Source organism: Crocuta crocuta, unplaced genomic scaffold, assembly GCF_008692635.1.
Source record: "Crocuta crocuta isolate KB4526 unplaced genomic scaffold, BGI_CrCroc_1.0 scaffold343, whole genome shotgun sequence".
Taxonomy (NCBI): Eukaryota; Metazoa; Chordata; class Mammalia; order Carnivora; family Hyaenidae; genus Crocuta; species Crocuta crocuta.
Genome location: NW_027532679.1, coordinates 5,509,557 through 5,533,879, shown reverse-complemented (window position 1 = coordinate 5,533,879; position 24,323 = coordinate 5,509,557). Strand labels below are relative to the sequence as shown.

The 24,323-nt window shown below is 40.2% G+C and overlaps 1 protein-coding gene across 1 annotated transcript in view; it reads left to right on the top strand.

Annotated features, from left to right (window-relative positions):
• The window catches only part of ATP10B (ATPase phospholipid transporting 10B (putative)), a 201,978-nt gene extending 178,018 nt beyond the window's left edge, over window positions 1-23,960 (top strand). The window contains 6 exon segments of the mRNA XM_077780727.1: window positions 6,662-6,862; window positions 8,365-8,445; window positions 9,724-9,828; window positions 16,233-16,420; window positions 21,262-21,469; window positions 21,471-23,960. Of these exon segments, the coding sequence (XP_077636853.1) occupies window positions 6,662-6,862; window positions 8,365-8,445; window positions 9,724-9,828; window positions 16,233-16,420; window positions 21,262-21,469; window positions 21,471-21,587 (900 nt within the window). The 3' untranslated portion in view covers window positions 21,588-23,960.
• The last annotated feature ends 363 nt before the right edge of the window (window positions 23,961-24,323 follow it).

Sequence of the window (24,323 nt, the reverse complement as noted above, 5' to 3'; positions counted from 1 at the left end):
CTTGAAGAATAAATAGCCTGACATGTATCTTAGATTTTTCTCCTCCAATAGAGCCACCTCAATGCAAGCGCTATAGCCTACCCTTTGGGAGAGTACAGGTTTAGGACCAGAGTCCCCCGGCTTCTGCCTGAGGCTCCATGTATTTCTTCAGCTTAACCAGCCTTCCCAGCAGAGAATTCACAGATGTCAGGATATGTAAATAAAATGTCTATTGGCAAAAATGCTTTCAAAGGAGAGATCATGTGGATTTAAGTCTTGCCTGACATTAGCACACTGTGTGAACTTAGAAGAGTCACTTAACCACTCTGAGCCTTGGTTTCCTCATCAGTGATATGGAGACACTATGACTCCCTCTTCCCTAGAAGTATTATTCTTCTTGAATAGAAGCTTTAGCATCAGAGCTCAGGAAAGCATGTAGCACTATAAAATACAATCCTAGGAAGATATCATTGTTTCTCTGGAAAAAATAGTTCATTTCTGTCTTATTGATAAGGGCCCAAAGCAGGCAAACACCAACTGAGGTATTAAAACTGTCAGAGGCTCTTGTTTGAAAAGCCCTCGATTATCAATGGGTATTGGAAGAAGCCAGAACATTGCTGTTCTCAGGGGGAATGAGGGGGACAGGGGACTGAGTTTTCATTACCTAGTTCAAGGACCTTTGAATAATCCCCAAGGGTCTGCAAATAGAATCTGATTCCTGTTTGCATAAGGAAAAGGGACGATTAAGAGCAGGGTGGTAGGAGGAAAATGCATTAGCCAAGTAGCAGCTACGAAATTGCATTTTGTCCCCTTGTTACACTCTCCCAGTCCTGATTTAGGCATGTCACAGTTGCCCTTGCTCAAGAGTGAGCATTTTTGTGCAGAGTTCAATGTATATGTAAATAAACCGCATGACAAAAAATAATGTAAATTCGATAAACTGGATGGTAATATCCAGGAAGTCTATGCAAACAAGTCACTCTATTTAACTTGAAATTCACTCTTAGCATGAAAGACTGTTTACTTAGAATTCAAAATGCCCATTTAATATTTTTTCTGGCCTCCCAAGGAGCCATTCTTTTGAATAAGCACAACCTCTTCTCTGCATTAAATTTGTGAAATAGAAAAGGAAATGTTTCCAGCCAGCCATGCTTTCAAAGCTTAAATGGTATTTATTTCCAGCCTGATTCCATGCTCGAAATTGTGATACTGATGCCGCATTATCTCCCCATTGCAATTAGAGGGTGGAGAACTATGACTTCCACCTCCGAAACCAATTTCAGAGGGGATTAAAACTCTCCCTGCTCTGAAATTTGAACAATGAATTAATTACTGCACTGTAGCTACTTGGGAGGAAAACGCAGTCCCCAGTCTCCGTGAAGCCGTCACCAGGTTCAGTGCACACCGTCAGAGGCGCAAAGATGCCAGCCAGAGGAAGTGGAAGCAAACAGGGACCTAAGAGGGACTGCGGCGGAAGGAAACACTTCAGTGTTAAACTCCAGGGGGAGTGTTGGGACAATAGAACAGCAAAGGTTTATTTCATTTATTCAAATCATCATTGAACAGCTGTGTCCGGAACCTTAACAGACACCGGGTATAGAGAATTAGACAGATGTGGTCCATGCCTCACAAGGGTGACAGTCTAAATCAGGGCTCAGTAAACTTATTCTGTGAAGGGCCAGGTAATATTTTTAGTTTTGTGGGCCACATAGCCCATCGTACCTACTCAACTGTGCTGCAGCCACATGAAAGCGACTATAGACAGCATGCAAATGAATCAATGTGGCTGTGTCCCAATAAAACCTTATTTATGGCTGGATTCGGCCTGCAGGAAGTGGTTTGTCATCTCCTGGTCTTAATAAATCTTGCTTCTCAAAATGTGGCTCCTGGACCAGGGCATTCACATCACCTGGATGCTAGTTAGAAATGCAGATCCTCAGACTGCATCCCAGGGCTCCTACCTCAGAATCAGCACTTTTAGTAAGAGTCCTGGGTGATATCACTGATATAGGAAAAGGAGATTAAAATTTTACAAACATTTTCTCAGGCACATGTCCCTCAAAGAAGGTCAGGGTTCTATGGACATATTGCCAGGAGATTCCTGGCCAAATCAATTAGAAAGACAATAATATTTAAGCTATGACCTAAAAGAAGAATTTTCCAGTTTCCCTGCCAAGAATAAGAGGCTTAACAACCTAAGTCTTTACAATCTTATGTACTATATCTAATTCCAAAAAGAGATGTAAGTAACTTACAGTAAGAACACAAAGGCAATAGGGAAGTTATAAGGGAAATTTGTGAGTATAGATCAGAACTATAGAAAGGGAAGAGGTTGTTTGCACCAGGAACTTGGGTAAGATACTAAGTATTAATGTTTGGTTAAAACAAGCAGGCCCCTTCTTCACGAGGAATACTCTCTCTTTGCTTTAAATGCAGAGATCAATTTTTCAAGCAAATCCTTAGAAAAAGGTCACACAAAAACATTCAGGAAACTGTCTTCAGTGGCATTTTTGTGGGAAATAAAACTTAGCCTCCATATGGCCACACTTTTTCTCTAACAACCCTTGATAAAAATCAATATTAAATTATAATTCAGTAAGAGTATTTCTATGGAAAAATGAGCGAGTGATATCCAAGCAATGTTTTATTGCATTGACTAGGACTTAAAGCCCTCTAATACTGTCACTGTGTGTAGTATAAGGCAAATTCAGTAAATGCTAGTTCTCCAACATCCAATTTGCCAACATTCTCTATGTCACCCTTGATTCCTGTAAGTTCTTTGGTACTTAGTACAGCTTGGTACTGTTTTGACATAGTGTTATTAACATTAACATCCATCACCATCTATACGGAACCTACCACATACTAGACACTGTGCTAAGAACTTTATGTATGTAACTATGAGAGATAAGTGTAATATAGAGGTTAATAGTATATGTGCTAGAACCAGACTGGGTTCAAATCCCAGCCCCACTCTGCTACTCAGCAGCAATATGGACTCAGTAATTTACTTAAGCTCTGTGTCTCAGTCTTTTGATATGCAAAAGGCAGATGCTGCCTAATTCACAGGGTTATTGTGTACATAAATGAGTTTACATACCTGAGGTACATAGCAAAGGCTTCATTTGTCCAGATTAGATGATGATGATGATGACGATGGCGGCAGCAGGTGCTAACAACCCTGTGAGGTGGGGACAGTTATCCTCTATATATGTGGTTGCTGAGAGCCAGAGGGGTTATCCAGGTCACACAAATAAATACATCACAAAATCAAGATTGGACCTAGTTCTACTATACTCCAAATTCCCCAGACTGAACGTCCTCACCACCACGGCATTCAGTGCCTCCTAGATGGCCAAGCACCCTGTTCTCCAGTGGTTACCAAATTCTTTGAAGACAGATCACTCTGATCCAGGTTGTATGTTATCTGCTGTCCAAGCATCTCTAGCACTGTCTCAACATAAACTGTTCAAGAAATATCACGTGATAATATCATCACACTTGGGTACAGAGCTTCAGTCTCCCACAGCAGCCAGGTGATTGTTCTCTTCCTCCCTCAACTTAGGCTACGGCTGAGGCTTGGGTGAAAACTGGGTTAAGCATCACAGCATCCACTAGATAAGACTGTATAACTTAAGAGTTGCAATTTGGTGAGATGAAGTTAGTTGATGGAGAGGAAAGATTGAGTCTTGGAGTCAGAAGGACCAAATCTACATTGCAACTATAGGATGGCCTATAATTGGCAAACTTACTGCCTTGCTCCCTTAGCACTCATGGCAGAAACTGCTGATCACAGCATTTTGTGTTCAGTACTTTCCCAACTTCTGGCACTTTAGGATGGGTCCTACTGGCCTCTCATGGTGTAGGATCAGTGACTCTGGACATTAGTGCTGGAGACTGAGCTGCGATCCCAGATCTTGAATTCATGTTAACAAGTGCATCCACTTCCCACATCAAGTTCATGAGAGTGGATTCTGAAGCCAGGACCTCTGGATTTGAACTCCAATTTTGTTCCTTACTAGCTCTATACCCCCAGCCCAATGACTTGACCCTCTATGAGACGCAGTTTCCTAAATTGTAAAATGAGAGTAGTAAATGACTACCTCATAGGGCTCTTAGGTAGATTTAATGGGTCAGAACATAGCCTATAGTATGTGCTTTATGTGTCTGTTGCTATTGTTATTGCCATTGTTGCTATTATTGGCTTCATCTGTAAGATGGTGTCCCTTACAGCTCTGGCATCCTAGACTACTACAACCTCAAGTTACAATTCCAGCCCCAAGTGGCCAAGGGTATTTGGGGTGGTCACTTAGCCCATCTGAGCCACTCAACCTACCCATGTGTAAGAGAGATAAGAGTTACTGTTTTTCCCATCTAGCTGGGGAAGGAGAAGAGAGACAAGGTTATCAATGGGGGAAAAAAATCAAAGCTTCATACAGGTGCTGAATGATAGTATCAAGAGGACTTCAGTAATTCAGTTCTTCTTAAACCTACCACATCAAATGCACAAGTGGTTGCTGTTGACCTGGAGTCTCAAAGTCTGCCCGTAGTCCATTTCAAACCTATGTGCAGCCCAGTAAACAGACTGAGCCTTCTCCCTTCTTTGGACAGAAAGATGCAAGGTCCAGGAAATCTCAGGGCATCAAGATTTCTTTCAGAGCCAGGAAACTTCCCACTGGTCACCAGAAAAGTCAAAGGATGAGGCTCCTTGGCTAGAAGCCTCTCAGTGTTGTTGTTGTATAATCCAATAGGAGATTGAGAAAGTTTAGGGATGGTCAAAGAGAAAGCTTTGAAACTCAGATGCTGGTTGTGTGACTTTCTGGCTCTGAACTTAGGTAAGAAGTAACTGAGTATCTTAGAGCCTTAGATTCCTTATCTGTAGAGTGGGGCTAATAATATTATCATTGGATATAACATTAATATGTAGTGTTGTATTACTAGCAATAATCTTTCAACACTTGGGACAAATTATAAGGTCTATTGCACATTTAATATACTATATACTACTATGCCATAATATATATCACACACCTATCACAAATAGAAGCTCCAGTAATAATCATTGGTGTCACTAATAATATTAACATGCCCATATTATTACAATATTATATACCTTCTTTAAAACAACACTAGCCTAGCAGTTAGTGGATGGGCGTTATAGTTTGTACAGAAATCTGCAGAATGATTTCTTTTCACTCTTCTGTGCCTCAGCCACACAGGATGTTCTGGTCCCAATAGTGGGAGCAGCATCTTAAGTGACAACCTTGGTCAAGTCACCAAACCACATTGCAGTGTGGTACACAATACTAGTGATCCAGCCCATCTCAGGTGGACAATCTTTTTTTCATTTAAAAAAAAAACTTTTTTATTTAAATCCAAGTTAGTTAACATATAATGTAGTAATGATTTTAGAAATAGAATTTAGTGATTCATCACTTACATATAATACCCAGTGCTCATCCCAACAAGTGCCCTCCTTAATGTCCATCATCCATTTAGCCCATCCCCCCACCCAACACCCAACCAGTAACTGTTCTCTGTATTTAAGAGTCTCTTATAGTTTGTCTCCCTCTCTGTTTTTAATTTTATTTTTGCTTCCCTTCCCCTATGTTCATCTGTTTTGTTTCTTAAATTCCACATAGGAGTGAAATCATATGATATCTGTCTTTCTCTGACTTATTTCACTTAGCATAATATGCTCTAGTTCCATCCATGTTGTTGCAAGTAGTAAGATTTTATTCTTTCTGATTGCCAAGTAATATTCCATTTTATGCAAGTGTGTGTGTGTGTGTGTGTGTATACACACCTACATACATACATATACACACACATCTTTTTCCATTCATCAGTTGATGGCCATTTGGGCTCTTTCCATACTTTGGCTATTGTCAATACTGCTCCTATAAACATTGGGATGCATGTGTCCCTTTGAGTCAGCATTTTCGTATCCTTTGGATAAATACCTAGTAGTGCAGTTGCTGGGTCACAGGGTAATTTTATTTTCAATTTTTTGTGGAACCTCCATACTGTTTTCCAGAGTGGCTGCACCAGTTTGCATTCTCAGGTGGGCCATCTTGAGTGGAAAACAGCTTTGGAAACCATAAAGCAACAGTTAAGGAGAAGATATTCTTCCTTACCTGTCTGAGATGCATGACCATTAAGAAAATATTGTGAGGAAAACCTCATGAAGTCAGCTTCCCACAAAGCCTCCTGCCCAGGGTCCAGTCTTTCTATCATCCCTTCCCCAGGGACACCCTCTTCTCTTTCCACACTACTAATTATAATTACGGCCTTTTGATATCATGTGCCATGGTCTAGGTGCTACTATTCCCATATGAAAGACGGCAAAATGATGTTCAGAAAGGTTAAACAATTTGCTCAAGCTCACACAGCTAGCAAATAACAGATGTGATCATTCCAAATCAGCCTTTTCTGCCTCCACAACCTGTGCTTTTAACCACCAATTACACTTCAGGTCCTAAAGAGCAGGAATAGTAGTAGTAGCAGCAGCTGCTGCTGCTCTATGGATTGGTTACTTCTGATGCTTCCACAACTCTACATGTCACAAATGAGAAAATGGAAGCTCCAAGTCAGCATAGTGACTTGCCAGAGGCTCCTAAGCAACAGTTGGTGACTACTGCCCATGGGTCCTCACTCACAAGGCCATCCTCTCTCCCTGCAGTGCTACGTCAACCTGCTGTTCTGGTACCAGTTTTTCTGTGGTTTCTCTGGCTCCACCATGATTGATTATTGGCAGATGATATTCTTTAATCTTTTCTTCACCTCCCTGCCACCTCTCATCTTTGGAGTCTTTGATAAAGACATCTCTGCAGAAACACTCCTGGCATTGCCAGAGCTGTACAAGAGTGGCCAAAACTCCGAGGTAAGATGGAGGGGCCTCAACTCCTCCCTGTCTCTGACTCCTCCCTGCAGGTGTCTGAGTAAGAGCACTGGCCTGGGGTCAGGGGCCCTGCACTCTGGTCACTACTCTGACTCTTACCTCCTTTGTGACCCAGTAGCTCCACCTCCTGTTCCTGCCCTGATTCTCATTTGCTATTGAGGGCAATGGACCAGACCAGTGGGTATTTTTATTTTTTAGTTATTTTTAATTAAGTAACATGGCACTGCCCTATTTGAATGGGGAGAGAACATGCAGAGAGATCCCATTGCCCTCAATTGGCCCCTTTCTCCAGGGCTTTGACAAAACCCCCAAGGCTTGGTTTGGGAATCCCTGGGACTAAAAGCTAGTGTGCTCATCACTGGGTAATAAATAAGGGCTTCTACCTCAGGCTGAGGAAGAAAGCTTAGAACACAAGATTATACATGGTCTAGAATTTGTTGGTAGCCAGTAGACTAAAGAAGGCCTGGGAAACCATCAGGATGGTTTCATGAAAGGCAGAGAGAGGTCACACTGACATCCTCAGTGATTTGAAGAAGCCAGACTATGGGCACTCCAGGTGGTCAGACTAGCACAGACACAGCCCAGAGGTTGGATGGAAGAGGTGAACGGGGAACCTGACTGCCTCAATAGAAGAACTCTGGAGAAAGGGACATTAAAATGCAGAAGGGTACCACTGTGTCTGGGGAAAGGAGAGCCAAGCTAGATGTGGTGTTTGAGAGTTAGTCATATTTTGTCAACATCCAACAAAGAACCAAGTCCAGTCATAACCCAAAAATGGGAAGAGAGCAACACAGCAACCCTCGCACGTCAGGCAACAGAGACATGGTGTTGGCACATGCACACCCATAGCTCTTCTAATTTTTCTCGTCCCATGGCTGTGGGATGTATAATGTGTTCCTTGAGTATGTAACAATAAGAGAAGTTAATGCAGCAAAAACAAACTGAAAACAGTTTTGCTTTTCCAGGAAGGCAGGAAGAGTGTAGCACAAAATGAGAATACTAGTCTCTGAAGCCACTGAGCCCTGTCTCCTGGGCATCTGTGATCCTGGGCTGTGATTGAGACCTCCCTTTCAGATTCTATATAAAAACCTTAGAATCTCTAAACTTACGCAGTGTGTATTAGCACTATCAGGATGCTAATGAATGACAGTTATTGGTAACTGAGCACTTACTAGATACTAAAGCACAACCACATTTAGATTTCTTGAAATCCAAAGAGATAGTTGGTGTTGCTTTTATACTTTTTATGGAAGAAGCAGCAATTATCAAAGCAGTTTAGTGACTTTCACAAGGTCATAAGGTTCAGGCAGAGCTGTGACTTGAACTAAGGTCTGTCACCTCCAGGTCTATGCTCTTAATGGTCCTGTCCTATTGCCTCTAAGATAAGAAGCCTTCTAAACACCCTCTGGTTTGCCCCAGGTAGCACAAGAACAAACCTTAAAAAGGCTTGCTTTGATGGTGGTTGATGTCTTCTTTTCTAACAGTGCTATAACCCGATGACTTTCTGGATTTGCATAATGGATGCATTCTACCAAAGCCTTGTCTGTTTCTTCATTCCTTACCTGGTAAGTCGTATAGTCCCTTTTTAATCATACAAATCACAGAGTGGATTGTAACTGATACTATAAATATGCATCCTAGACTATTAGTGTCTTTCTGGATAATGCAGCACAGAAGCCCCCAAAGGGTGGTCTGCAGACTATATCCAACTCAGGGTATTTGAAAATCAGAATGTTTTACCAAAACATCTTAATTTCTGCCACCTTTGAAACTGGAAACTATAATTACACTGGGTCATTTTTGCCACATGGCAAAAATCCAGAATTGATTCACTGCCCTGCTTAGATGGGGTGCATGTTCTTCAGTTTGCCATAGTCTCTACCACTCCCTTTTGTCTTACACCTAGCCTTCTTCACTCATTTACTATTTCTTACTTGAATATTGAAGGTATTTGAATTTACAACCCTTGATTTATATTTAGGTTTCTGCTTTCATGGTCAAGGCAGAACACATTCAGGCAATAATTTCTGATAGTAAAGGATACTACATTATCTGAAATAAAAGCAAGAATACAGATAGGAAGGGATACCAGCCCCATCTCAATTTTATTCCCAGTTTGAAGACTGGGAATTAAGATAGCAGAGTATAACCTGTATTTCTCCTGGACAGGGAACCAGTGCTAAACTTTGGTGTCTACCCTGCCTCACATTATTTCAAGTTAGCAATGAGATGGGTTGAGGAATAAGTGACTTTTGTGCTTCATTTGAATTTCCCTAGCTTACAATACCTTCCTTTTCCAAGACTCTGTGCTCAACAAACCTATCTAGGACCTTTGTGAACTTTTCACCATCAAATTCTCACTTTTGTCTAGTCTGCATTTCCTCTTTTCAAGAGATTAACTCCTATGATTATGATATATTTTCTCTTCTGTACCCCCTGGAGTACTTTGAATACATGGTGCCATTGTATTATTTACCACCTTAAATTGTACCGCATTTTCCCTCCCTAGTAGACTATAAACTCCTTGAAAATGCACACAGAAACATCTTAAGCAGTTGGCATTGTGCCTGCTGGTTGCTCAATAGATTCTTTGTTCATTCTGCAATGTTCTGGAATACACATCATGGCTTCTGCTACATGTGTTTCCAAAGAATTTAGCCATATTAACTCACTCTTCATCCTGTCTGTTCCTTGGGTCAGTTTCCCAGGGATGGAAGCTAGATCTTTTCCCATTCCTTCCCCTCCCATACCTTCCTTCACTGATGCTTTATGATCACTGTGTCAAAACCAAGGCCTAAACACAAGGATACATCTGACAGTGCCTGTTTTTTCCTCCTCTGCAGACCTACAAAGACTCTGATATTGATGTTTTTACCTTTGGGATACCCATAAACACTATCTCCCTTGCCACAATCCTCTTGCACCAGGCGATGGAAATGAAGACCTGGGTAAGCACCCCAGAGCCCCTTTGACCTGAATATTTTGAGTCATTTTACTCTGTATCATTGATCCATTCAATAACTAACCACTGACCTCCTACCTGTGTCCCACTTGTACTGGGATGAGGGAAGTATAAAAACTAAGTTGAAACTCAGAACTTTATCCAGAATGATAAAATTAAAACCTATAGAGCCATGAGACAATTTGTTGCAAAAATAGAATTTATTTTCCAAATTTTTATTTAAATTCTAGGTAGTTGACACATAGTATAATATTGGTTTCAGGAGTAGAATTTAGTGATTCATCACTTCCATACAATACCCACTACTCATCACAACAAGTATACTCCTTAATGCCCATCACCCATTTAACATATCCTCCAACCCACCTCCCTCCACCCATCTTCAGTTTGTTCTCTATAGTTGAGTCTTTCTTTTGGTTTGCTTCCCTCTCTTTTTTTTCCCTTCCCATATGTTCATCTGCTTTGTTTCCTAAATCCCACATATGAGTGAAATCATATAGTATGTCTTTTTCCAACAGACTTATTTCACTTAGCATAGTACATTCTAGCTCCATCCATGTTATTGCAAATGGCAAGAATTCATCCTTTTTGATGGCTGAGTAATATTCCATTGTGTAGATGTATATATACACCGTTTCTTTATCCACCCATCAGTCAATGGATGCTTGGGTTCTTTACATAGTTTTGCTATTGTTGATAATGCTGCTAGAAACATCAGAATGCATGTACCCCTTCAAATCTGTATTTTTTATTTATAAACTCAGGGGTGTTTCAGGGATAAGGAAAACAGTAGCCAGACTATACTTGAGGCTGTGTTAGGGAGATCTATGCTCTCCATTTAATTTCAGGGTAAGCATGTCTAAATACACATTTCAGTATCTAAAAAAGGCAATGCCAGCTTTCTCATTAAATTCTACTAGACAATGATAATAACAAAGGGCTTAAAAGTATATACAAGGTACCTATTTATATGATTTTTAATGTATTCTATCATTTAAGTCCCCAGAGCCCTTTTTGGGGGTCTGTGTCAGTCTTACTGAGGTATAATTGATTTACAGCACTGTGTAAGTTTAAGGTGTACAGGATAATCACTTGACATACATATATTGTGATACAATGGATATTGACTAAACTAGATCAGCCCCTGACATGATGTGTAGTAGCTAGTAAGAGCCACCCAAGGAAACTTCCAGATCACAGACCCCCTTCTGTTCTAATTCATGCCAAAGATAAATAGAACAAAATGATAAAACCAAAAATGTATAGCAAAGCTCAGGTACAGGATAAATTTCCTCAAGAAGCACCAGCATGAGAGACTGAAAAGCAATGGGACAGGGGAATGGGAGGTATTAGCCTGGCTCAGACTGAAGGCTTTCTGGAATCTAGGACAGGAAATGGACTGTGGCAGAGGGGAGTCTTGTTCCTATGTTCCTTGTTAAGGAAGACTGGCAGTTTGTTTACTGCTAGGTCCAGGGTAAATTACTCTTGCATGTGTATATACAGAAACATGTTCAAGAATGTTTGTTACGGTATCATTCTTTTTTTTTTTTTTTAATAGTTTATTGTCAAATTAGTTTCCACATAACACTCAGTGCTCATCCCCACAAGTGTCCTCCTCCATGCCCATCCCCCCTCCCCCCACATCCATCAGTCCTCAGTTTTTGTCAGCATTCAAGAGTCTCTCATGGTTTGCTTCTCTCCCTTTCCCCCACCATTTCCGCCCTTCTTCTCCCCCTTGTTCCTCCGTCAAGTTCCTCCTAATCCTCCTATACGTGCAAACATATGGTATTTGTCCTTCTCTGCCTGACTTATTTCGCTCAGCATAACACCCTCAAGGTCCATCCATGTTGCTACACATGGCCAGATTTCATTGTTTCTCATTGCCATGTAGTATTCCATGGTATAGATAAACCACATCTTCTTGATCCATTCATCTGCTGATGGACACTTAGGCTCTTTCCATGTTTTAGCTATTGTGGAGAGTGCTGCTATGAACATTGGGGTACATGTGCTCCTATGCCTCAGCATTTCTGTATCCCTTGGGTAAATTCCTAGCAGTGCTATTGCTGGGTCCTAGGGGAGTTCTATTGTTAGTTTCCTGAGGAACCTCCACACTGTTTTCCAGATGGGCTGTACCAGTTTACATTCCCACCAACAGTGTAGGAGGGTGCCTGTTACGGTATCATTCTTAATAGCAGGAAAAAGCCTTAATTTTCATCAACAGAAAAATAAATACATTGTGGCATATTCATACAATAGAACAGGCAAAATAACTAACCAAATCCATATCCATCAACATGGATGAAACTCCAAAGGATAAGGTCTAGTAAAAAAAGTTGAAGGATAAAAAAGTGGTTAAAAAAAAAAGTATTCATAAACATGTATGTATAAAATGTGTAAAAGAGTGATTAACACTGAATTTATGTTCAAGACTGAAGAGAAAGCAATTGTGAGTATGATGGGTGCTTTAATTGTATATGTTAGATTTAATTATTTTTAAATTATTTTTAATGTTTATTTTTGAGAGAGAGACAGAAGGTGAGAGGGGGAGGGGCAGAGAGAGAGGGAGACACAGATCAGACACTGACTCCAGGCTCTGAGCAGTCAGCACAGAGCCCAACATGGGGTTTGAACTCACAAAGTGAGATCATGACCTGAGCTGAAGTCAGACGCTTAACCGACTGAGCCACCCAGGCGCCCCTTAATTACATTTGTAGAAGAACTAGCCCAAGATATTTCCCAAGAAGAATTCTACTCTCTATGACCCACTTAACCATTAGATGTTTTTAAACCTTTCAAAATGCCTTGAAAAATATAAGTAGGTCTCAGTTATATGTTACATGGCTGAGGAGACTAAAGATTCTATATCTATTGGTCACCTAGCCCATTTTCTCACAGCACTACATCCATCTGCTTTCAAAGAGGGTACATGTTCCTTTCACTCACCATTCAGCATTAGTAACCCATCAAATGCATCTCTAGACTAGCTAAACCAGTGGTTACTGGCAATTTCCAGTGCTCTTGGAAAAGGAGGCAGCTATTGGAATAATTATGAAAATATGTATTTCTCTTTTGAAAGTACTTGAAGCAGAAGGACAGTCTCTTTGTTTCCCAGGTAGAAATCTAACATGAATTTGAATAACTGTCAGTTTTCACAGTTCCCACCAAAGCAACTGAAAAAAAAAAATAGCTAACTGCTTTCTTCTTTAGGAACAGGGGCTAGATTATTCAGATCATCTTTGCTTCTGAAAATGAATAATTTTTTTAAAAAACTCTTCAAAAGCATAAAAGAGGTAACAGGATAGTACAGACAAAAACCTTTAAGAAGGAAGGATTCTAGACAAAGGCCCAAAGTCTGTTTCCTTGAGCATATTTGCAGGGCTGACCAAAAAGAACTGTGTTTCTGGCCCCTTGACTGAGCCAAAAGTTAGAAATCAAACCCTGCCACACAAGGCAAGAGTCTAATAAGAGCCCACATTAAATTAGGACCCGAAAGCTATAACTTAGGGTAAGAGTACACCCAAAAATGAACCTGCCAATTCAATCTCCCCAACAGGTACTGTAGGAATCATTCCCATTGTGAATAGTGTGGAGAATCAGTAAAAAAGACCTGTCCTGGGAAAGGAACCATGGGCTGGCCTCATACATATTTGCAGCCTAGGTTTCTAGTACTTCGGTGAGCCAAATTTTGACATATGAATTCAGTTTAAAGTGAACTCAAGACTGACAGTTGCCAAGGACATTGCAAAATAAACACATACACCCTCTCTAGAAAAAGGTATCTCATCTGATGCCTCAAACTGTTCCTAGCAATTTTAATGACAATGAGCATCATATATTCCAAAATAACTCTCAAAGAAACAAAAACCAATTGGTGAGGATTAAACACACACACACACACACACACCCATCAGGAGCACCTGGGTGGCTCAGTCGGTTAAGCAGCTCACTCTTGATTTCAGCTTAGGTCATGATCTCATGCTTCATGAGATAGAGACCCACATTAGACTCTGCACAGACAGTGCAGAGCCTGCTTGGGATTCTCTGATTCTCTCTCTCTGCTCCTCCCCTCCTTACACACTCTCTCAAAATAAACAAGCTTTAAGAATATATATTTCAGATGTTGGTATTATCAGATATATATTATAGAAAATTATGTTTACTATGTTTAAAGAAGAATACACTTTAAAATATCTGTAGGGATTGGTAAACTACATAAAGCAACCTAGCAAATTCAAATAAAACATTCAGAAATAAAATACAGTGGCTAGCTTAACAAAAATAAAATAGACAAAACTGAAGGGGAGATTTTGAATTTGTCTAAAGAAATTATGCAAAATATACAAAAGAAAAATTAAAATTATGGAAAAGATACAAAATGTATAAAGGGTAGTGTGGTATCTGAAAAGGCCTCACATACATTTTATCAGAGTCTAAGAAGGAAAGGAGAGAGAAAATGAGACAGGCAGTAAGTTGAAAAGATAGTGACCCAAGAATTTTGCAGCAATGATGAAAAACATCAATCCACAAATTCAAGTTCAGCAAAACCAAAGCAAGATAAACAAAAAGAAATACCTACTTATCACAAGGAAACTATAGAATACTAAAGACAAAAACCATAAAAATATATTTTAAGATGTAAAGATTTCATTCTAAGAAACAAAAGGTAACAGACAGCTCAGTAGCAAAAAACAAAAGCCAATGGAATGCTATCTTAAATATATTTTTAAAAAACTTGCCAAACAAGAATTCTGCTGTCAAAAATATCTTTCAAGTATGAGAATGAAATAAAGCATCAGAATAGATCACCAGCAAATTCCCACCAAAGACCATTCTAAAGGAGGTACAAAGCAAAAGGAAAGAAATCTCAGATGAAAGGTACAAGATGCAAGAAGGAATGAAGTCACAGACAGTGGTAAACATGTAACTGAATTTTAATGAATATTGATGATATTCAACAATAAAGAGGCAAACCATTGGAGACTGTTAAATACAAGGAACAAACAGGATTGCTGTCGGGGGGAGTGGGTGCAGGGATGGGCTAAATGGGTGATAGGCATTAAGGAGGACACTTCTTGGGAGGAGTAGTGGGTGTCATATATAAAAGATGACTCACTGGGTTCTACTCCTGAAACCAGGACAACACTGTATGTTAAATAAATTGAATCTTNATGACCCAGCAATAGCATTGCTAGGAATTTACCCAAGGGATACAGAAGTGCTGGTACGTAGGGGCACATGTACCCCAATGTTCATAGCAGCACTCTCAACAATAGTCAAATCACGCAAAGAGCCTAAATATCCATCAACGGATGAATGGATCAAGAAGATGTGGTTTATCTATACAATGGAATACTATATGGCAGTGGGAAACAATGAAATCTGGCCATTTGTAGCAATGTAGATGGAACTTGAGGGTGTTATGCTGACTGAAGTAAGTCAGGCAGAGAAAGACAGATACCATATGTTTTCACTCATATGTGGAACAGAAGAAACTTAGCAGAGGACCATGGGGGACGAGAAGGGGGAAAATAGTTAAGGAGAGGGAGGGAAGCATACCATGAGAGACTCTTGAATGCTGAGAACAAACTGAGGACTGATGGGGATGGTGGAGAGGGGAAAAGGGTGATGGGCATGAAGTAGGGCACTTGTTGGGATGAGCCCTGGGTGTTTTATGGAAACCAACTTGACAATAAACTATAAGAGAAAAAAATGAATTTTCAAATTTCAGAAAAAAATTCAGTAGCAATAAGATATGTCAGTTGAGTGGTACAGAGTTAAAGTGCTCTAAAGCCCTTGTATAATTCAGGAGGAGGGAGACATATTTTAGACTGCGGTAAGTTAAGATTGCTTAGTACACTTATTGAGTAATCACTGAAAGAATAGAAATGGAACATACAACTTTCAACCCAGTTAAGGGAGAAAATAAAATTGTACAAAACAGTAAATTTAAAAGAGGATAAGAAGGAAAGAAACACAAAACAAAATAAGATCAGACAACAGAACACTGTACCGCTTTGAAAATAAACTGCAGCCACATATGGAAAAAAATGGATTCATCACACCAAATAGGATTCTATTTATCTAACCTTTAAAAAACAAGGAAACTACAAAGGATGGCTTGGAAATTACCACCAAAGTCAAGGATGAGACAGAATTTTTCAGGGCTCTTTGAGTAGAATTATTCAAATTCTGGATGATAGCAACATGGGTGTTCACTTTATAATGATCCATTAAACTGTATGCTTTTTAATTTTTTATATGTGTGTTGCATTCCCTTCCCACCCCCCAAAAAATGTTTAAAACAAAGTTAGTCAGGTGCCATGAATGTACTGCCTCCTGATCAAAACTATACTTTCAACAGTGTTTACTTCTCCTTTCCTTCCACAGACCATTATCCACGGACTTGTTCTGGTAGGCAGCTTCCTAATGTACCTTGTGGTGTCCCTTGTTTACAATGCCACCTGCGTCAACTGCAACAGTCCCACCAATCCCTATTGGGTGATGGAACGCCAGCTCTCAGACCCTACTTTCTACCTCGTCTGCTTCCTCACACCAGTCACCGCACTTCTTCCAAGGTTTGAGCGCAGGGACGGTCTTTTTCCTAGAACTACCAATGCGCCCTTAATAAGCCATTTTCATAATCCAAGGGTCAGGAGTTTGACTCCTCCTGGGAACTTTGAGGCTACAGTTTCAAAGACAGGGTACTAGGACAGAGAGAACAATAAACTAAAAAGCAAATAACCGGGACTGTGGTCCCAGGTCAGCCACAGAATAGCCAAGTTCCCAACTGGCTTGGCCTCAGTTGTCATATCTGTAAAATGAGTGATAATTCCTGCCCTTCTGCCTTACAAATTTTGTTGTATATAAGGGATCATTTATTTTTTAGCGAATGAGTCTCATATTCAAATATCTACAGGGACAGACAAGCAACTGCAGCAAACCAGGTGAAGTACAGACATGGGGAAAAAGACCTTCTCAGCTTTACCCTATCATTGCCACCAGGAAAGATCAAGTTTTAGCATTCCAGAGCTTTAGATTTTTTTCAGAAATCCAAATTTTGCATGAAATAGCCAGCTTTTTAATGTTACTCAAATTTGTTTAACACACACACACACACACACACACACACACACACACACACACACCCTGTATTAGCCAACTAAATCATTCATGCCCAGGGACTATTTCTAACATTTCTAGCCTAAACCTTCTGCATTTGCCATATCCAGAAAAACAGCAATAATAATGCCTTATATTTCCTTGAAGCTCACTCTTGCCACATGCTATCTAGCACTTCATTTTGCTTTTGCCATCATCTAGAAGTTAGGCAGAGCTATGGTTCTAGTCCACTTGCTCATGGGACAGCTAAGTCCCAAGAAAGATGTGTCCACAAGTCCACCACACATCACAGTGGGAGCTGGATTCTCCCAATTCAATGGCCAGTGTTCTATTCTGCAGCCCACACTCAGAGCAGTCAGTGAATTTCACAATGATATACCCCATGGGCAAGACTTAGTCCCTCTCCATCCTTAAGATCTTGCGACTCTGAACATCAAAATTCAGCCACCCTACCATTATAAGCTTTAGTAAACAGACTATCTCAACATTGCACAGAACTTTTTCTAATCCAAAATTAGGCAGAGATCTGTAGAAGGCCTTACTTCCTTTGATAAATGCGGCAGCTTGCTTAACCTAGGCTGGTTTCCATTTCCTTGTCCTAAGCTATCTTAGAGCCTTGACCTCTGATGCATGGTTAAAGGCTGAAGATACCTAGATGGCAAACACAAACATCAATTGAGTTCTAAGTATGTTCTATGTGCAATGCCTCCCTGCTTGTGCCTTGCTGGTCTCTGCAGGCTCAGTCCTCTCTCACCTCCCTGCTTCAAAGTTTGGATTCAACACCACCAGGCCTCCTGTACTCCCCTTAAAGACCTATACCCTCTCACCTCTCTACCCTTGCTCATGCAATTTCTTCTATTTGGAATATGCTTCCTCTTACCAGACCTCCTCTGACATCATTTCAGGCATCAGTTCCAACCTTTCCATGACTTTGCCTACCTCCCTAGGTGGAAATACACCCCCCTATTTTATGTGTTCCATCACCTGGGTGTGACTCTGTCACTGCCTTCAGCCACAGTTGTCTCTGTCTGATAACTCCTGGATAGAAGGTATCCTTCTTGCTAGTATATAACCAGTAGTATTTAGTACAGTTCCTGTCACATATGCTGCACTCTGAGATAAATGAGCAATAGATGTTAGAAGAACAGAAAGGAGAATAAAACAGAAGCCTTGTTCTCAAGAAATCTGCAACTTCATATACGATTCAGACACAACTGTGACCATAATACAGGGGAAAGTGACTAGTATTGGTAGAGGGCCTGGCATGAAGAGCCGGAAGCAATTAAGAACAAGTACAAGCCTCAGAGGAAATGTTGCCCACCCCCCTCCTTCAACCCAACCCCTTGGGGGAGACCATGAAGGTTGTGCCCTTATTGAAAAGGCATCAAATATATGGGTCAAGTATTTTTGTCCACACTTTTGGGTTACACACTATTATAATCACCACTACCCAAGGACTGAGTTCTCCTATTCTGTATTAGTTTTAGGGTATGGAAAGAAAATTATCATCCTATATTTTTTGTCTTACTCTTGGCTAGAAAATAATTAGACCCAACATCAACCAGTTTGATGATGATCCTTGAGAAGTATGCAGACTCTTGACACCTACTTTGAAAAAACAAACCTTCAGTGTTAAAGATTATTAAAACAGACGAGGGACAAATTAGGGAAAAGCTAGCAAATATTTACTTGCTCGTTACCATAGCACAGAAGTTAAATCTCTATTCTTTATTATCACCATAAAGTTGGATTTCTGCTTAATGTTGTTTAGAGAAAGGGAGAGGTTTCCTCTGATAGAGGAAAAGACTGTTTTAATAGTTCCAAGGACTGTGGACTTATAACCTTGGAACAGTGTTTCTTATAGAAATCTATGTAATCGAATGTTCACCACAGAAAACTGTTCACTTGAAGTTATAAGCTATATTTATCATAATGGAGATTGATTTCACTCCCCAAGCTTGTGATAATAAGCCCACTAGCTGTGACCTCACTTATCTTGGTCTAATTCAAGCAGTATAAAAGAACTATACAGATTCTCTTAAACTAGGAATATGTAAATTATTTTACAGTTAAGACAAAAGAAATAACACTAACTTTACAACACAGAGCAGTATCTTAATTAGCTACAAGAGAGAATAACCGTTCTTGAATACTCTTTCCTTGACTTCAATCACACACATTCTCTTGGTCTTCTACTTCTCCTTTATTTTTCTTGCTGGTTTGTGCCCTTGACATAGTGAATGTCTAGTCTTGGTCTTGGGCTCTTCTCTCTTCTAACTTTATATTCTCACCATATACATAGCAACCATTATTGTGAAGTATCAGTTTTAATAGACAAATATCCAATATAAATTCCCAGTCCAAACCTCTCTTCTGATTCCTAGATACATCTTTCTAGCTACCTATCATCACCTCCACTAGGCATGTTAGGTCTGAGGAAACAGACATCTATAATTTAATCTATCTTCTATGAGCATCACCATCAAAGAAACTTGGGTCTCCTCTAAAGATCTCTCAAATGCTACCCGTGTAGGACCAGGACAGACCCCTGGGAAGCTATTCTTGATATCACTACCATTCCGTATCTGGCTTGTCACCAAGACCTGACAGTTTTATCTCCTACATATTTCTCAGATCCATCTGCTCTTTCCATTTAGAATCTTTTTACCCCCAAATTTCTTCAGTAGTCTCCTATTGGGTTTGCTCTAACCCATGAGTATTGTGTCAAAGTGTAATCATGTCTTCAGTATATGTCCCTCCAAGGGCTTCCCAAGGCCATCACAATGACCCACAGACCTTGCCTGTTCTGGCCTTACCAATACCTTTGATGTCATATTTCTGCACTCTGTCTTTATTCTCCATACTTCAGCCATCGTGCTCAAGATTTTGTTCTCATCCCATCTTTGCTTGGCTACCTCCTATGCATCTCTCAGTCCTCAAATGTTTCCTTCTCAAGGCAGGTCTCTCATACTAGCTCAGGTGTTTGACACTCCATTTAGAAATCTATTTATGTGCTACATGAGAGCAAGAACCTTGTATTGTTCACAGATTAATCCCTTGGGGCCTGGCCCATTATAGGAATTCTACAAATATTTGTTAAATAAATGGATGAAAGAAGGAAAGTGGTAGCTTAGAGGAAAGACTTAAACTGAGAAAATTCAAATTTCCAAGCAAGAAAGTATTTCCTGAAACAAATATATGTTCACCAGCACTGCCTCACTGGGTGAGAAAACAAAGAATGGGGGAAAGTTTATCTGATTCCATGGGACATACTGTTGTCTTCAGAAATCCTTTGGCCACTGTAAGGTCACCCTAAAGTTTTTGGACAATAGTGGAAGGATGGAGGCTTTCTATAAGGCTTTATAAATAAAAACTTTTAAAGTATTATTTTGGAAAAGACCATTGGTGTCCTGACGAATTGAATTACATTTTAGGTTAAGAAACTGACACCAACAGAGGGAACATGAATTGCCCAATATTACAAAATAGTGTAATGGTATGATTTTTTTCTCCATACACCACCTTCTTGATTTCACTCACCTTCTCACTTCTTTTTTTCCCTAAACTTAGATTCTAAACACAGATAGAGATTCCCATTTCCAGAGTCCACTACCTTCAATTTGGCAGAGGGAAAGAAACACCTGAGTTAACCATTCAGGGAGGTCAACCATTCTCTGGAGATCTTGGGAAATGCTTTTCATCACTTAGGGCCTCAGTTTCTTCATCTAGCAAATAGTGATAATACAATGATGCTGTCAAGTCAACCCACAGATTTAGGGAAAGAATATGTATTTAGAAACTACTTAAAAATTAATAAGTTCCACAAAGTGTTGACATTACAAAGCAAGTACATTTTCCTGAGTTAGAATTGCCCATAAATAGAATGGACCACCTTGTACATGGCAGACAAGAGCCTTGGGATCCACAGTTGTTTGGTTCTGATCACCACTCCATCACTGTGTGGCTCTGGACAAGTCACTGAATCTCTTGGTGCCTCAGTTTCCTCATCTGTATATACAGGGAACCAAAAGTACCAACTGCATGGGATTGTTCTAAGAATGAAATAAGTTAATGCCTAAATCACTTAGGATAGCCCTGGTACATAATAAATGTTAACTATTATGTTTTGTTGAACTCCCCAACACCAGAGGTACCTAGACATAGATTTGATAGCCAACGGGGGTATAACAAAGGATCTCGTCCTGTGTGGGGAGTTAGATTCTAAGGTCCTTTTCAATGTTGAAATTCAAGAAGCCAACAAAAATCAAAATACCTTTATGCTTTTATTTCCTACCAGGTACTTTTTCTTATCTCTACAAGGGACTTATGGGAAGTCTCTGATCTTAAAAGCAGAGAAAATCGACAGACTCCCAATGGACAAAAGAGATCTAGAAATCCAGAGTTGGAGAAGCAGACAGAGGCCTGACCCCACTCCTGGAGAGGCTCAGCACACCCACCATCCAGTGCCACCTGTCCCAGAACAGGACTTCACCCCAGCCAGCACCCCCAAAGAGCTCTAACCCTCACAAGTGCAAGGAAGACTGGGTGCTGCATGGAGAGAAATGCAGCAGAGACCATCTGAGGTATGACCCATGCCAATGGGAGTCCTCAGCTAAATTCTAATCCAGGGAATACCTTCTTCTGGGGCCAGGAGGGCAATGGCTTCTGGAGCCTACTCAAGTGGATAGATTGAGGAATACTGGCCCTCAAGCAGTCATTGCCAATCCCAGAGTTCACTGACCATATGAATGGCCTGTGGAAATCTATATAAACTCAGAGGAAGCCACCCAATCAATGGCCTGATTAACCCATGATTCTTCCTCTTCATGGAGGAAAGGATGTATCTGTCATTCTTTTCTCCTGACCAGGTTTGACTTCCTTGGAGAAAGTGCTGGCCTCAAGGGCTTTGACATAAAAGGACTGGAAAACCAGTCAACCTCTACATTTCTCCTGCTGCCAAGTAGCAGATCATACCAACAGAATTTTTACAAGGAAGCTATGTTTCTAAATCATTGAGTTTTAAACTTTTTTAGCCCAGAGACATTCTTGTGGCCCTCTAGATAAGTATAGCCAATGGCCAATGCAACTAGGCCATACTTTTCCAAGATTCCAAGAGATACATTTACCCAGGCAATTTCTCAGTATATGGAAGTTTTTGGGCTTGTCAAGCCATCACCTCACCTCATTGTGCCAAGTTAAAGTTTCAGAAGAGACCTATACACACAGGCACTTCATCTTGAGTATATGAATTCTTTCATTCTTAAAGAATTGGGTTTTTTGTCTCTTAACCAAAGAAAACCATATCTTAAGATGAAAACTAGATTTTAACTGTCACAGAGACTTCTGAGAATTATAGGTCCACAGCTAGTGTAAGAGGCAGAAAGGACTGCTAAAGCAAGTGGGTGCACTGGAAACCCCAACTTTAGCTAATGGACCATATGTCCATAGTCTGTACCAAGAGAATAGGAGCCTCCTTCAAAGCTATTTATTGATTTTTAAATACAAGTACTCACCTTCATTCAACTCTCACATTGGTAGACTTTAATATACCTGTACCCAGAATAGTATGTATGACAGAGCAACATTGAGCCCAAACAATTACACCTTAAAGACCTGGAAGACACCAGCCCATGCTTTAGTTACCTTACAGAGAATCAGAGGAAGTCTCACTTCAGAGGTAAAGAATTACACAAAATTCCTATCCGTGGAGGTTATATGTGCCAAAATATAAAGGAGCTGAAAAAAGTGTTAAAATTTTAAAAATGGCTAATAGAATTCTAAGAGGCTATCAAGAGAATTCAGGTCTACTATGGGCAAGGATAGCCTATCCCTAGTCTTTAAGCCAGAGGAGGCTACTGCACCCTCTCCTCTTTAAGATAGTACCCATATATTCAGCAAAATCCCTGTGTATCAGGGATGGATGTAACTTTTGTGACAAGTCTTTGAGCCTAAGAGTCATAGCACCCCACACACACACAAAGTTGACTTAACACTTGAGTAACCCATCAGCAAAGATGTACAAAAAGATCTCAACAATCAAGTTGGCAAATGGCAAACGGAGTTCATCCATTGACCATTCTGCTGACAAACCTGAACTGGAGGGACCATTTAAAGCATTATCCTGGTGCCAATACATTGTATATCTTTTACTGACTGTGCCCCATAATGTTACCAATAATGGCCAACAGGAGAATCCTTCATGGAGATTATTAGGTAAACACATCAGGCAAAGCAGTAATGATATGTATTTTTCCAAAGGAGAAGATTGAGCCAAAACTTGGATCTCAGGGTCCTCCCTTTCCCCATTTATTCCCGTCCATTCCTCCAAGTCATATTGAGACAAGTAGGATGTTTCAAAAAGGAAGAGAATAGTTGGAAGAAATCTGGCCTCAGGGAATCTGAATTTGAATTGTTGCTGTTGTACTCTCTAGGAGCCAGGAGCCTTGAAGCAAGATGCCACACCTCCAAATTAGGTTAGAACTGCCCTACCTCCTAGACTTGGTAAAAGGATCAAGTCAAAATTATATAAGGGATGTGAAAAACCTTTGAAAGTTGTAACACCCTCAACAATAACATGGGAATTTTTATTTAAGAGCTAAAAGGAAACAAGGTGATAGGAAAGTCATGAAAATATCAGACCACTGTACCTAAATGCCAAGCCATACCCAACATTGTGATGTTGCACCCTTTCTTACATGACCAACTATCCCAGTTTGCCTGGAGTTTTCTAACTTTTAGTACTGAAAAATTCCTCAGCCCTGGGCCACGTGAGATAGCTGATCACCTACTCTTCCACACCTTTGACATCAAAGCAACTGTGACCGTCCAACATGCCATCTTAGGGGAAAAAGTTATAACAACTTTTCCTATAACATTATGCTAATGATTGTACTTAGTAATGTTTATATTTTTATGATCTTTTACTGATTGACTGGAAATGTGTTTTCCTTTATTAGAAAAAAAAGAAATAAATATTGTTTTCCATAATTACCTGCAGTTCTGGGCACCATCTCATTTGTTCATCCATCCTTCTTCACACTCATTCATTTATTCTAGTCATCTGTCCATCCATTTATCTATCCAATAAACTCCTGTTAAGCCCCCACTAGATGCCCTGTGATGTGCTAGGGGCTATGAGGAACTCAGTCCCTGTCTTAAACTCATACCTTGTCAGACAGACTATCAGAAACATATCTGATCCAACATGACAGTGTGACACAAACCAAAATGTCTGTAGGAATTAGAAGCAGCAGCACAGTCTTCTCTGTCTGAAACTCTGACCTGGCTACTCTCCTCTTGCTGGAAGCCTAATACTAGCCTCAATTCCAGATTGAAAAGGTGCCTCTTTTCAGTCACTCA